The sequence below is a fragment of the Geotrypetes seraphini genome, chromosome 3 (genome assembly GCF_902459505.1).
Source record: "Geotrypetes seraphini chromosome 3, aGeoSer1.1, whole genome shotgun sequence".
Taxonomy (NCBI): domain Eukaryota; kingdom Metazoa; phylum Chordata; class Amphibia; order Gymnophiona; family Dermophiidae; genus Geotrypetes; species Geotrypetes seraphini.
The window spans coordinates 105917936-105933193 of record NC_047086.1 but is presented as its reverse complement, the minus strand read 5'-3'; the positions used below and the strand labels follow the sequence as shown (position 1 = coordinate 105933193).

Sequence of the window (15258 nt, the reverse complement as noted above, 5' to 3'; positions counted from 1 at the left end):
TTCAAACTTTCAGAAAATAAAAAAACAAGAGGGCATTCGGAAAAGTTGAAAGGAGGCAAATTCAAAACTAATGCTAGGAAGTTCTTCTTTACACAACGTGTGGTGGACACCTGGAATACAATTCCAGAGGAAGTTATAGGGCAGAGTACAGTACTGGGGTTTAAGAAAGGTTTGGACAAATTCCTGCTGGGAAAGGGGATAGAGGGGTATAGATAGAAATTTACTGCACAGGTCCTGGACCTGTTGGGCCGCCGCGTGAGCGGACTGCTGGGCGCGATGGACCTCGGGTCTGACCCAGCGGAGGCATTTCTTATGTTCTTATGTTCTCATGTTCTTAGTACTTGTGAAGTAATTGCAGTATTTGCAGCGCCTCATTAGTACAATTTATGGTTTGATATTATATCTATGGGATAATCATAGTATTTATTTAAAAAATTTATAACCCGCTTAAACCTAAAATATACATAATCAGCACAGAACTAGCACATACATAGATAAACAAATAAACGCATCTAAGAATTTTTTAGTTCTATGCTATTATATATGTTTTATGTAAACCGCTTAGGTTTAAGCAGGCTATAAATTTTTTAAATAAATACTGTGATTATCTCATAGATATAATCTCAAGCCATAAATTGTACTAATGAGGTGCTGTAAATACTGTGATAACTTCAAAAGTACCAGCACCTTGGACTCCTGATGAATATATTTTGCTGTATTATATTGATACTGGGCTGTATAGTAAATATAAATGTTATTTTTTATCTGACACTTATGGACCCCCTGAAACCCATCCATGGATACCTTAGAGGTCCACAGACCCCAGGTTAGGAATCCCTGCTCTATAGGGTGCCCCAAAAAATTGGCATGCTTAGAGTTATTCTATAAACCAAGCCTAAAGCTAACCTGCAGTTTATAGAATAGTGCTTAGCGCCAAGACCTGTGACTAAGGGCTCCTTTTATCAAGCCGCGCTAGCAGTTTAACGCACGTAATAGCGTGTGTTAAACCGCCGGCCATGCTAGCCGCTACCGCCTTCTCTTGAGCAGGCGGTAGTTTTTGGCCAGCGCGGGGGTTAGCGCGGCTTGATAAAAGAAGCCCTACATTTAGGCATGACAATTTATACCAACCAACGCCTGATGTAAATCCTCACGCCTAACTTAGGCACAGATCGGGCACATACATTTTTGGAATGCCCACAACCTGCCCATACTCCTCATCTGGCCATGCCCTCCCCTCTTGATTCCACATGCTAGAATTTGTATACACCTCTTTATAGAATACATCTAAAAATTTATGTGTGTACAACTTAGTGCCAGTGCCGAAAGTCACTTGTTAGTGGCCAATTATCCTTAGAATTTAAGCACAGTTAAACCTCTTCATTAGTTAAATGCAGAAATCCAAGGAACACTTGAACAGACATGCAAAGCCTGTGACACAAAATTGAATTATTTCACATATTTTTTGGTTTTTCTTGAAATATACGTATCAGATTATGAGAGATATTTTATATCTTTGCATTGCAAACAGTACCAAGGAGAACATGGTCTATACTTATAATATACTAGCTGATGCCCCGGTGTTGCACGGGTATTTAATTATAGCAATAACTCTGTAAATGGATTCAAATAAAGATACTTTATAGTGGTGAATGAAATTATTTTTTTACAGCTTTATAAAAAGTACAATATTCAAATTATAATGTGAAATATTTGACAAAATGAATACAATACAACTAACACAAAACTTGATTATAAACAACATTTTTAGTTTCACCTCCAGGAGCAAGAACATATAAATTCTTGGGTGAAGAGACCCCCCAGAACATATCACCCCAGTTAGTGAGGGATCTGCATACCAAGTTTCGTTCAAATCGGTCAAGCCGTTTTAGATTTACTGTGAGAATGGCAGCTGTTTACATTTTTTCCATTGACATGAATGGGTGAAATCTGATGTTCTGTTTGTAGCTCCGCCCACGTGTGCAGGTGGGCCGCGAGACCCCCAGGACATATCACCCCAGGTAGTTGGAATTACTGTGAGAATGGCAGCTTTTTACATTTTTTCCATTGACATGAATGGGTGAAATCTGATTTTCTGTTTGTAGCTCCGCCCACGTGTGCAGGTGGGACGCGAGACCCCCAGAACATATCACCCCAGGTAGTGAGGGATCTGCATACCAAGTTTCGGTCAAATCGGTCAAGCTGTTTTTGAATTACTGTGAGAATGGCAGCCCTTTACATTTTTTCCATTGACATGAATGGGTGAAATCTGATTTTCTGTTTGTAGCTCCGCCCACGTGTGCAGGTGGGCCGCGAGACCCCCAGAACATATCACCCCAGGTAGTGAGGGATCTGCATATCAAGTTTGGTTCAAATCGGTCACACAGCTTTTTACATTTTTCCCATTGACTTGAATGGGTGAAATCAGATTTTCTGTTTGTAGCTCCGCCCATGTGTGCAGGTGGGACGCGAGACCCCCAGAACATATCACCCCAGGTAGTTGGAATTACTGTGAGAATGGCAGCTTTTTACATTTTTTCCATTGACATGAATGGGTGAAATCTGATTTTCTGTTTGTAGCTCCGCCCACGTGTGCAGGTGGGACGCGAGACCCCCAGAACATATCATCCCAGGTAGTGAGGGATCTGCATACCAAGTTTCGGTCAAATCGGTCAAGCCGTTTTTGAATTACTGTGAGAATGGCAGCCCTTTACATTTTTTCCATTGACATGAATGGGTGAAATCTGATTTTCTGTTTGTAGCTCCGCCCACGTGTGCAGGTGGGCCGCGAGACCCCCAGAACATATCACCCCAGGTAGTGAGGGATCTGCATATCAAGTTTGGTTCAAATCGGTCACACAGCTTTTTACATTTTTCCCATTGACTTGAATGGGTGAAATCAGATTTTCTGTTTGTAGCTCCGCCCATGTGTGCAGGTGGGCTGCGAGACCCCCAGAACATATCACCCCAGGTAGTGAGGGATCTGCATACCAAGTTTCGTTCAAATCGGTCCCACAGCTTTTTACATTTTTTCCATTGAATTGAATGGGTGAAATCTGATTTTCTGTTTGTAGCTCCGCCCACGTGTGCAGGTGGGCCGCGAGATCCCCAGAACATATCACCCCAGGTAGTGAGGGATCTGCATACCAATTTGCGGTCAAATCGGTCCCACAGCTTTTTACATTTTTTCCATTGACTTGAATGGGTGAAATATGATTTTCTGTTTGTAGCTCCGCCCACGTGTGCAGGTGGGCCGCGAGACCCCCAGAACATATCACCCCAGGTAGTGAGGGATCTGCATACCAAGTTTCGTTCAAATCGGTCCCACAGCTTTTTACATTTTTTCCATTGACTTGAATGGGTGAAATCAGATTTTCTGTTTGTAGCTCCGCCCACGTGTGCAGGTAGGCCGTGAGACCCACAGAACATATCACCCCAGGTAGTGAGGGATCAGCATAGCAAGTTTCGTTCAAATCGGGCAAGCCGTTTTTGCGTTGGCAGCTTTTTACATTTTTTCCATTGACATGAATGGGTGAAATCTGATTTTCTGTTTGTAGCTCCGCCCATGTGTGCAGGTGGGCTGCGAGACCCCCAGAACATATCATCCCAGGTAGTGAGGGATCTGCATACCAAGTTTCGTTCAAATCGGTCAAGCCGTTTTTGCGTGATCGCGGCACATACACACACACATACACACATACATACCTCCGATTTTATATATATAGATTTATATTGTTGCAAAAAATAAATATTTATGTCAGGCCTCTCTGTCTGTTAACTGAAATGTGAAACCAAGACAGTTGTTCAAGGGTATCAAAATTGGTCTCATTTTTCAAGATTAAAATCTCATATAGAATATATCATCCACTGTAACTTATTTTTCCAGTGGTATTGAAAAAATATCTGATTCCTACTCCCCAATTTTGAGGTAGAAGTCTTGAAACCCCAGTGCTATGAGTCATATTTTGCTATGCTGCTTCCCCTTAAAAACATAAGAATTGCTATACTGGTACAGACTGAAGGTCCAACAGTGACAAATACCTGGCAAGATCCCAAAGAATAAAATAGATTATATGCTTCTTATTCTGGTAATAAGCAGTAGATTTTCCCAAGTCCATCTTAATAATGACTTATGGACTTTTCCTTTAGGAAATTATTCAAACTTTTTTTTTTTTTAACTGCTGAGCTAATTGCTTTCACCACATATGAAATCATAAGTTAATAATTCCAATTTTATCAATGTCAAAATAAATATAACTGGGTCAGTCAACTTTCTATAGTAAAATATTTTTAAAATAAAGATGTGTATTTATGTGATTGAAGTCACCTTTAAAACATGTTTAAAAATGTGATTTTATTTCTCTGCATTTTTTTCAGCCCAGTTACATTACAAGCACTGTTGCAATGTGGCACTCCTGAGTGCTTCAGTGCTATTCTTCAAACAATGAGATCTGGAACCATTACTCCTGTTGTGGCTAATCAAGTCACCTACATTATGGGACTTTTACCTTCACCGTGCCCTAAAAAAATGCGAGAAGTTCTCACTATGGCCCAGTATCAGCAAAATCGAGCTACATTTTATGGCTTGGTTCACACTGTCAACAAGTAAGTAGACCAAATTTCAAGTTTATTTAGTTCTTAGGCTCGAGTCTAGCACAACTTACTAAAATGGCCCCTTAAATATATACAAGAAATAAAGACCAAAAATGATTTGAGCCAGAAACATCAATAATACAACAACGCTAAGAGGGGAATTCATGAAAGGGTTAGTGTGTGCAATCACATTAGTACACGCTGCTAAAGATGTCGAAAGGAATATAATGAGTGTCTTTAGCAGTTAACATATGCTAATACCATTGTACGTACTAATGCACTAAGGGTTTGATTCTATAATGGGCGCCTAGAGTTAGATGCCGCTTAGGTGCCTAACTTAATTGGCAAAATACCCTTAATAGGCTCTGCAATTGCTAAAAAAATATTTTAATTGGGTGATAAGCACCAATCTGATTTTATAAAAAATAGGCACCTATCACATGGTGCTTAGCGGTGCCTAATGCCTAAATGGTCGTTTCTATAGGCGAAGCATGAGTTAGGCACTGCTAAATATGATTCTCACAAAACGTAGGCACCTGAAATGTAGGCCTTTAAAACCCTCACATACATTTCAGGCGCCTAAGTTTTTACATGGGCACTATTAGCCGTTATTCTGCAAATGGAGCCTAAGCGTGATTGACACGCAGCTGATGCCTTTTTTATAAGCGCCAGCTGATTTAGGTGCTGTTTATAGAATTGACACCTTAGTGCCCTTTCATGAAGTCCCCCATAAATATCGTTTCTGAATAGGTAGTGAGCAGAGACATTAAGTTCGGCAGAAGCTCATAACAAAAACAAAAAAGGTGGAGAAAAGGACCTCAGCTATTAGGCACCATACCTTACAATTAAGATTCCATTATGCAGGGTTGACCCAAAAATGCCTTCACAGTGGCATAGTAAAGGGGGGATGGTCTGCCCCATGCACCATCTTGATGTGGGTGTCGGCACGCCTCCTCTCCTTCTCACACATTCCCCCTTCACTCAACCCAACCCCCCCCCCCGTACCATAGCTGTTCACTGGCCAGAGCAGCAACTCAAACCTGATGCTCGCATCAGCGTCAGCTCTCCCTCTGACATCACTTCTTGGTCCTGCACCTAGGAAATGACATCAGAGGGAAAGCTGACATGGGCAGCAAGTTGGCGATAATGCTCATGCCAGGAAAGTTAAAGAGGAATGGGGGAAGGGAAGGGGTGCTTGCTTGGCAGGAGGGGCAGGGAAGGAGCGGGGTGGGGGACAGGGGAGGGGCACCACCACCCCGGGAACCTCTCGCCCTCGCTACGCCACTGCCATCATAGGTCAGAAAAAAATTCCACACAAATCTCAAATAAAGAACTTCAAATTGCTAGACAAGGAGAAATCTGCACACACAAAAAAATAGGAGACAAAACAATCCAGCTTTGCTGATATTTCTCTTTAGCATAAATCTCAGTCCATCTGCTGTAGCTTTTATCTTCTAAAACCCAACAGAGAATCCCTGTTTCACTACCGCTACGTCAGGGGATAAACTCCTGTTCCATGGTCACAGCAAGGGCAAAGCCGGCAACTGGAAAGAATCAACACCAACACTTAAAATTTTCTCATAAGGCAGATCATCACACCTCAGTCAATCAGAGACGAAAACAACAAGACATCATGAATTAAAAGAACCCTGGTAACAAACACAGGAGAAAATACCTTTTACAACGGAGAAAAGAAAAGCATAGCGAAGGCGACCTCTATGTTCTACTGTTTTTATTCCCATGAAGACTCGACACATATGTGTTTCGACCTAAACAGCCTGCATCAGGAGTATACCATACAAAAAGCAAAAAAATAAATGAGCACATAAAAATTTGTATATAAAACATGTAAATATAAAATAATAACACACCTAAGCTTTAATAAAATATCTAAAAGTGTTACAACATACAACATAATGAAAAATGCTATGTAATAAAATTATTAAAATATAGTAAGAGCATGCAACTCAATGAAATTTAAGGTTGAAAGAGTTACCCAAAATCCAAGTAATATCTAAAAAATATTTTGCAAAAGTTAAACAAAACTAGAAAATATCTTGACTGCAACCATAGTACAAAACATGCATATATTCAGGGCTGCCCAAGTCCGGTCCTCGAGATCTACTGGCAGGCCAGATTTTCAGGATATCCACAATGAACATGCATGAGAGATGTTTGCATACCAAGAAGGCAGTGCAGGCAAATCTCTCTCATGCATATTCATTGTGGATATCCTGCAAAACCTGGCCTGCCAGTAGATCTCGATTTGCCTGCACTGCCTTCTTGGTATGCAAATATCTCTCATGCATGTTCATTGTGGATATCCTGAAAATCTGGCCTGCCAGTAGATCTTGAGGACCGGACTTGGGCAGCCGTGCTGTAGATACTGCATAAAGTATCTGAAAAACAATGTAATATGAAAATAATAAACATATATGTTGATATCAATGAGCTATGAAGACAAAATAACCATATATATTTTAACACAGTTACTCCCAGTGGCCTAGAATTAAGACATTTTATTAAGCTATTTTATTAAAGCTTAAGTGTGTTGTTATGATTTTATATTTACATGTTTTGTATACAAATTTTTTATGTACTGTAGACTCCTGATGCACGCCATTTAGGCCGAAGCACGTACGTGTCAAGTGTTCATGTGAATAAAAACTGTAGAACACAAAGGTCACCTTCGCTGTGCTTTTCTTTTAAAAGAACCCTGACCATTCAATATGTAAATTTAAACCAAAAGGTTCATCCGCTTTCAATAAGTATATCCATTTTTGCTCTCATGTCAAGTATCTTTTAAAATTTACCATTTGTCGAGGGTTCTCATTCTGTTGTGTTATTCCTTAGCTTCTACAGGGAACGAGGAACAGTGACTGATGAAGTGAAAGATGTTAGCAATTTTATGATATCAATGATTGGAAGTGATTGCTCTGGAGATCAAGACAAGACTTATTTAACTCTTAAGGTATTTTATTTTGTTGTTATTGTCCTTGGGAGCTTCAGTACTGTACTATTTTAGCTAAAATTTACATCTTTATCTTTATTGGAAGCTTCTATACTGCTACTGTTGACTGGGGGAGTCAATTCAGAGCAGTTTTCAAAGTAATCTATAATGTTTTTGAAATACAGATTCAGATGGATTCCACTGTGATTGCTATCAGCCTCCTAACTGCTTGGATTGGGTGTCATGTTTGCATTTGCATTATTACACTATTATATATGTATGCTATGTCTACACAAGATTACAGTTAGCCGTTCTAACTAACTGCACGCCAGCGCGCTGAATCCTCTGCACTGCTCCCAACGCTCACAAGGAACTCTATGATGTCAGGAGCAGCGTAGCAAGCTGGCCTGCGCTTAAAAAAACGCTTTTGTGATTTTGTAAAGGGGTGGGGATAAGTATGCTATATTTTCACCCTCCTAAATAGGTTAACCGTTACAACTAAGTAATCTAAATTTACATACATCCTAAAAAGTTCTAGAAATATGTACTATATTCGTCCTATTTATTCTCATCCTAGATAATTCTAGTTACTCTCATCCTAATTTATTTTAGTTCCATTTACTATATTCATCATATCTTACACATTTCTGGAACAATCTGCTATGTGCATATATGTCCTGTTCAGTCCTCCTATTATGTTGCTAGTGTGGTAGAAGGAGCCTACTTTCCTCTATGTTGCTTCTTCCCTCTGTCAACTCCCAGTTTCAGTTGAAGTAGTAGTAATATTATGAGAAATATTATGCAGATACAGTTGTGTTATTGGCTGAATCTGGACTAATCTGCATAAACTATTTGCTTTCCAGTTCAGGCTCACATGCTCTGTATACTATACATCACTGTTCCACAAACAAACTGCAGCACACTAAACGTAGTGGCTATGGCTCGAGGCATCCAGAAGTGTGCGGACGTCAACATCTGTGTATGCATGAAGGCCCTCCAGAGGGGCCAGTGGGGGGTACTGCCAGGGAAGATGCATGGAGAGAAGGCAATCAGCCTGCGCCAGCCCCTTTCCTCCTCCCCAGCACGTTGTGGCACACCTGAAATCTCAGGAGGCACACAGTTTGTGATACACTGCTATACATGATAATTTAGGCTAAATTGTTCCTAATAAATTTTGCTTATCAATAACTGAGACAATCCATTTATTTATTCTTTTCTTTATTGAAAGGCAATTGGAAATATGGGCAAAGTAATGGAAGATGCAAACCCACAAATCAAATCTTCTCTTCTGAAGTGCATTAGAAGTCAAACTACAACAATTTTACTTCAAAAAGCTGCTATTCAAGCATTCCGAAAAATGTCCATTACTGATGAGGTAAGCATATATTTTTAAAGTGTTTTGTAAAACTTCATGATATTTATTTTGGTTATCGTCTTCATCTCTAAAATTAACCTCCTAGACTGTGGTTTTCTCAAACCATTATTAATAGAGCTACTAAAGACTTGATTCACTAAGCTTTTTTCTCCTAGATAAAGAATTTAAAATATTCTGCACGTAACAGGCCCTGTATTCTGTTTTGAAATGCTAGGATTTAGAGGTCATTAGTAAAAAAAAAATCAAAATACTTAAGTTTGGCTCCTAAGGTTGGGGCCTGTTTTCATCTGATAATTCACCGAAATTTAGGATTCTAAAATTTAGGATTGGATTATAGGATTGTAATAGAGCACTTTAAGGGGTAGTTATGTGTTTTGAACTGGTATTATTTTTCTTAGGGAGGATCATCAGGCTAGTAAGGGATAGCCACTGCTCCCAGGCTTAGTTATTTGATTTTACTTATGTAAAATCCAGATCCATAGACCCACCCCCAGACCTGCCCATTTCCACCCATCCCTGCCCCAGCCTCGCCCCCTAGCCCCACCCCCTCTGCCTGTTGTCAGTCAGGAGGGCATCTGCGCATGCATGGATACGATGCGATGATGTCACACTTACGCATGCATGCATGACACGCACGCATGCATGACATCACCACGTTGCATCTGCGGATGCCTCCTCCTGATGCAATTTGCTTTTCAAAATTCGGACAAAGTGCTGGGTTTTGAAAAGCCGTCCAAACACCCGGACATGCCCTCTAAAAAGAGGTAAATGTGGATGTCTGGTAACCCTACCCAGGCTGCTTCTTAGAGGGTCTGGGCATTAATTTACTTCTTCTGCCCCCAAAGTCTCCCCCCCAGCTGACTTATTCCCCCATTACCTTCATGAAGCACCTTTGTTTCACAACACCCCTTCCCAAAGCCCCCTATTGCTTATCTCCTGAAAAGTCCCCCATCACATGACCCTTCTCCTAAGCCCCCATATCCTTCCATAGGCACTCTAGGGCCTACCTATAGAAATCTCTAATGGAAACAAGACAGGAGAAATGCCCAGTTACTCCTGTTCCTAAAAGCATCGGTTTCAAATGGCATGGGCGACCCTTAGCAGTAGTTTCATGGTACTATTATTAGGGTACAAGCTGCCATATAAGAAGCAGTCTGGCAGCATTGGGTCTTTGTTTATTGGGCCAATGGTCCCAGGCAATATGAATCATGCTGCTTGCAAGGTTGATTGCAAACAGCATGATTTATGTACCACGGGAGTTAGTGACTCCCACTCTAATAACAACCTCCTAAATTACCAAACTGATGCAAAATCCTATATATCATTTTGTGGTTAAACCATCACAATTTTTAGAACCTCGATACCTCAACAACAGTCTCATAGAGCATTTTGACATTTGTAAGATTTACAGTAGTTTTCCAAGCTAATAAGAATATACACTACAGGTTAAAATTGAGGTTATGTATATGCATTAAGGAAATAATGCACACAGTCAATTATGGCTCTTTGTGCAAAACATCCATGGTTAACTGTTGGAGACATTCCCAGCATATCAAATAAAGTGTCTATACTGTTAATGAAGGGCATTGGCTGTCAACATAGAATTCAGTTAGCTATTCCTTTGGAGGTATGGTTAACCGTTCTGTGTTATGATAAGCAACCATTGCTTATTCCCAATTGGACTTTCCACAATTTGTCAATTATATAAGGAGCTGCTTATATAAGAGGCAAGAAGGTAGGTGAATGACACTATTCTAGTAATTTGTATGCGTAAACAGCTTCTTTAGAATCCTGCCTAATAGAAATGTATATGGCATAGTTTGATGGCACATATTTTGCCAGTGGACAAGCACATGGGCAGAGTTTGGGCGGAATATGGGTGGAGGGCATAGGTGTGCATGCGAATTATAGAACTACATATCATTTATTCATGGCTGTGCTAAACTCTAGGTATATCAATTTATACCACCTATAGGGCTGGTGTAAGTGATAATGCCTTAATATTCTGTAGTGCTACAATGAGTGCCTATACTCCCTGATTCCATAACAGAGCACCTAAATGTAAGCACCATTTGTGGGCTTAAATTTATAGAATACTGACACAAATTAATTAGCTAATGACTCATTGACTAGCAATTAACTGATGTTGTCAATCAGTTATTGCAGTTAATTGGGATTTGCTTGCAAGCTATTCTATAAGACTGGGTGCCTAAATACCCTAGCATGCAACTTAAAAGGGGGCATACTCTGGATAATCTGATGTAAATACTAGTATGCAACTTTAAGGGGGAATCAGCTCTGGACACTATTGTATAAAGGGTGCTTTATCTAGAGCAGGGTTGCCCAAGTCCGGTCCTCGAGATCTACTGGTAGGCCAGGTTTTCAGGATATCCACCATGAATATGCATGAGAGAGATTTGCCTGCACTTCCTTCTTGGTATGCAAATCTCTCTCATGCATGTTCATTGTGGATATCCTGAAAACCTGGCTTGCCAGTAGATCTCGAGGACCGGACTTGGGCAGCCCTGATCTAGAGAGTCCTTTATAGAATAGCACTTAGCGCTGATTTTTTTTAGATGCTGAAGTTTTAGCACCACTGAGGCCCGGATACTCTACAATGCCATTGTTGGCGGATGCCTTAAAAGTGGCTGCCGATCACATGTCGATCACGAAATGGCGCCATTTAGAGAATTCACATCCGGCATAGATAGGCAACAGAAATGTAGGCCAGAGTTTGCAAGGGCTACATTTCTGGCGCCTACCTTTGACATGAATCGCACCTCCGGAGCTGCTTATTGGCGCCTTGAAATATTAAGTACCATTTGAAACGGCGTTTCCCTCTTAAGTTAGGGGCTGATGGGGTACCTACTGATGCTTAAGTTAAGGTGCCATAAATAGAATTTCCCCCCCTTATAGAATCCCCCCTTTAGTGTTCAAGTGTATTTATGAATATATAGAGTTATGTTTATAAGTAAATGCATTCTAAAAAATTCCATACAATTGCTACAGGTCCGAGGTGCTATGCTTCAGACATTCCAAGACAGTAATGCCCCAGCTGAGAAACGTTTGACAGCCTACCTCATGCTGATGAAAAATCCTTCACAGTCTGATCTTAACAAAGTCACCAGAGCCATTGCGAAGGACAAAAATGAGCAAGTGAAAAGCTATGTGGCTTCCCATATTGCTAATATTTTGAATTCTGTGATGCCAGAGACGCGCGAGTAAGTAAAACCAATTATGCATGTTGAGAACTATTGCGTTTCTAAGAACTCGATATTTCTTAGATAATGAAACAAATTAAAATCCCCCTCTTTTACAAAGCCACGCTAGCAGCTGCCATGTGGCAAAAGCTCCAAAGCACTTTAAATCCATGTGGGCTTCGGGGCAGTTACTACAGCAGCAGCCACTGGCGCGGCTTTGTAGAAAGAGGCATATATGAGATAACGCTGTTCCAAGGCAATCATCATATTTTAGAATTGAGGTCTAATTGCAAGAGTCACTAAAATAGAAATCAATGGCCAGTAGATTTTTCTAGATTGGAAGTTTGAAAAGAGCTATTTTATTCTTTCTAAAAAAAAAAAAGTTTCAGCATTTACGCATATAAAGCAATTATTTCAAGACACAATCTGGGCACTTCACAAACAGACGGGGGGAGGTTAAGCTGATAAAAAAAACATGATTTCAGCACACAACCTGAGGAAAATAAAACAGATAATGAGATTGGGCACTTCACAAACAAACAGGAGGGCAGTTATGCTGATAAAACCCTCTCCTAAAGTCACTTCATTGGCTTCCCATCCATTTCCAAATACAATTCAAACCCCTCTTACTGACCTACAGATGTACTCACTCAGCTGCCCTCACTCTCTCTTTTCATTTAACTCCCCCTATGTCCCCCCCCCTCGCGAGCTCTGCTCAGCTGTTAAGTCTCTCCTTTCTGTGCCCTTCTCTTCCTCTTCCTCTGCCAACTCCAGACTCCATCCCTTCTACCTTGCTGCACCTTATGCTTGGAGCAAGCTGCCCGAATCCCTATGGCAGTGTTCAAGGTCCAGTTAAAAGCCCACCTCTTCGTGAGTGCTTTCAACTCCTCTCACCTTGTGTTCTGAATCCCCAACCCTATATGTCATATCTGTCTGTCCAAGTTAGATTGTAAGCTCTTCTGAGGAGGGGCCGTCTATTAAATCTCAAAATGTACAGCGCTGCGTATGCCTTTCAGCGCCATATAAAGTGATAAATAGTAGTTGTAGTATTAGTAGATTGAAACACACAACCTGGGCACCTCACAAACACAGAAAAGTGAAGTTAGGCTAATAAAACCATGATTTCAGTTCACAAACTGAGGAAAATTAATCAGATATCACAGCACCACCATACAGCACATATGTGCCCACACCACAGTTCTTCAGGAATCAGCACCAACTACATCCTTTTTTATTTTTTTCATTTTAAAAACCCTCAAAAACACAACATAAGCATTTCTCTGTCATACAAACTGTTGCCTACCGTCCATGTAAATTTAATACAACACACAACCCACCCACCCTCCCCTTTATACAAAGCCTTAACACGGTTTTTAGCACCGGCCGAGACGGTAACAGCTCCGATGCTCATAGAATTCCTGAGCAGGTACCACCATGGCCGGTATTAAAAACTGTGCTATGGTTTTGTAAAAGTGGGGTGGGGAGGTGGGGGGAGGGGGGTAAGAGAGAGAAGCTATCTGCCTCTGTTCTTATACTCATACACAGGCACACGCTACACAGAAGCACAATGAAAACTGCTGTGCAGTGCAATAGCAACAATAAAAACCTAAAACAAGAACACCATCATCCTCATTAACATCCAGGTACTAGCTATTAAACAGAGTAAAAAGCTAGCATACAGAAATAAAATAAATGAATGAATACCTTTTCACTCCAAGGAGATATTATGGTAATAAGGACAGGTTGTTCACCCTCTCCAAGGTAGGGAGAACAAGAGGGCACTCTTTAAAGTTGAAAGGGGATAGATTCCGTACAAACGTAAGGAAGTTTCTTCACCCAGAGAGTGGTAGAAAACTGGAACACTCTTCCGGAGGCTGTTATAGGGAAAAACACTCTCCAGGGATTCAAGACAAAGTTGGACAAGTTCCTGCTGAACAAGAACGTGCACTGGGAGGGCTAGTCTCAGTTAGGGCGCTGGTCTTTGACCAGAGGGCCGCCGTCTGAGCGGACTGCTGGGCACGATGGACCACTGGTCTGACCCAGCAGCGGCATTTCTTATGTTCTTATATATCTAATTGCTCTAGTCAGAAATAATTAGGTATTACAATTAGTTTCTTTGAGGACAATACTGAGTGGGAGGCCAAAAGCATAAATTATCTATACAAGTATAAGGTAAACTTAAATAAGCTAGCAGTATAAATCGGGACAGCTATTTGTGCGATCATTTTTGTTTGCACTGGTGTTCTGACTTCTGTTTTTCATGTATTCATCACCGTTCCCGTCCCTGCGGATAACCGCGGGAAATAATCCCATATCATTTTCTAGTGTCTATTTAAACCTCAGTCCTTCTACACCAGCATTCTTCAAAGCAAAGCTTGCGGGTCAGTGGTTGTGGCCATTCGTACTCTGATTCTTCCCTCTCTCCCTAAAGAATGACATGAAGATGGTTTCCCGCGGTTATCCGCGGGGATGGGAACGGTGATGAATTTTGTCACTGTGTCATTCTCTACTGTGTATTTGCACTGGTTGTTGTTTTCTGTGCCTTGTTTCAAGTTGAATTAAATAAAGTTTAAAAAAAACAACAGAAACTTAGGGGTGAACATGGGCTACCTTTAAACTGTTATTTTACCACTAAAACAGTTTCCATCTTAGTAGAGTTTATACATTCAGATCTAGTTACTAATAACTGGGATTTATAGTAAAATAACCTGTCTTAATGGCAGGCCATGTTGATAACGTCCCCTCTTAATCAAGTAGCAGCTGCATGGGGAAATTATTAATAGAAGTTACCATTAAGATGTGTAATTTTACTGTTTAGACTTGTGAAAAAAATACTCAAGCTAGTTGTAAAATAGCATATCTTAATGGTAGCACACATTGATAACTACTCCTCTGAATATCCCCACTGTTCTCATAGGTTTAAGCCCTGGCCCTGACTTGCTTCTGATGTCTCCCTCATCTCTTTGCATAACTTGAGACTGGTCATCTCAACATCCAACCAAAAGTTACACACTGGCTATTTCCAATTTTTTTTAAAAAGGATTTATGCAGGACATATATCCTTTTGAATATCTAGCTCAAGATCTACACTTCTCCCTCCGTATTCGTGGTGGATGCGGGCGGAACATAGCCGCGAATAACTT

At 40.7% G+C, this 15258-nt stretch overlaps 1 protein-coding gene across 1 annotated transcript in view; it reads left to right on the top strand.

Annotated features, from left to right (window-relative positions):
• The window catches only part of APOB (apolipoprotein B), a 139946-nt gene that overhangs the window by 38462 nt on the left and 86226 nt on the right, over positions 1-15258 (top strand). Inside the window, exons 10-13 of the mRNA XM_033937488.1 lie at positions 4375-4602; positions 7444-7561; positions 8769-8915; positions 11925-12136. Of these exons, the coding sequence (XP_033793379.1) occupies positions 4375-4602; positions 7444-7561; positions 8769-8915; positions 11925-12136 (705 nt within the window). The remainder of the gene's footprint in view (positions 1-4374; positions 4603-7443; positions 7562-8768; positions 8916-11924; positions 12137-15258) is intronic.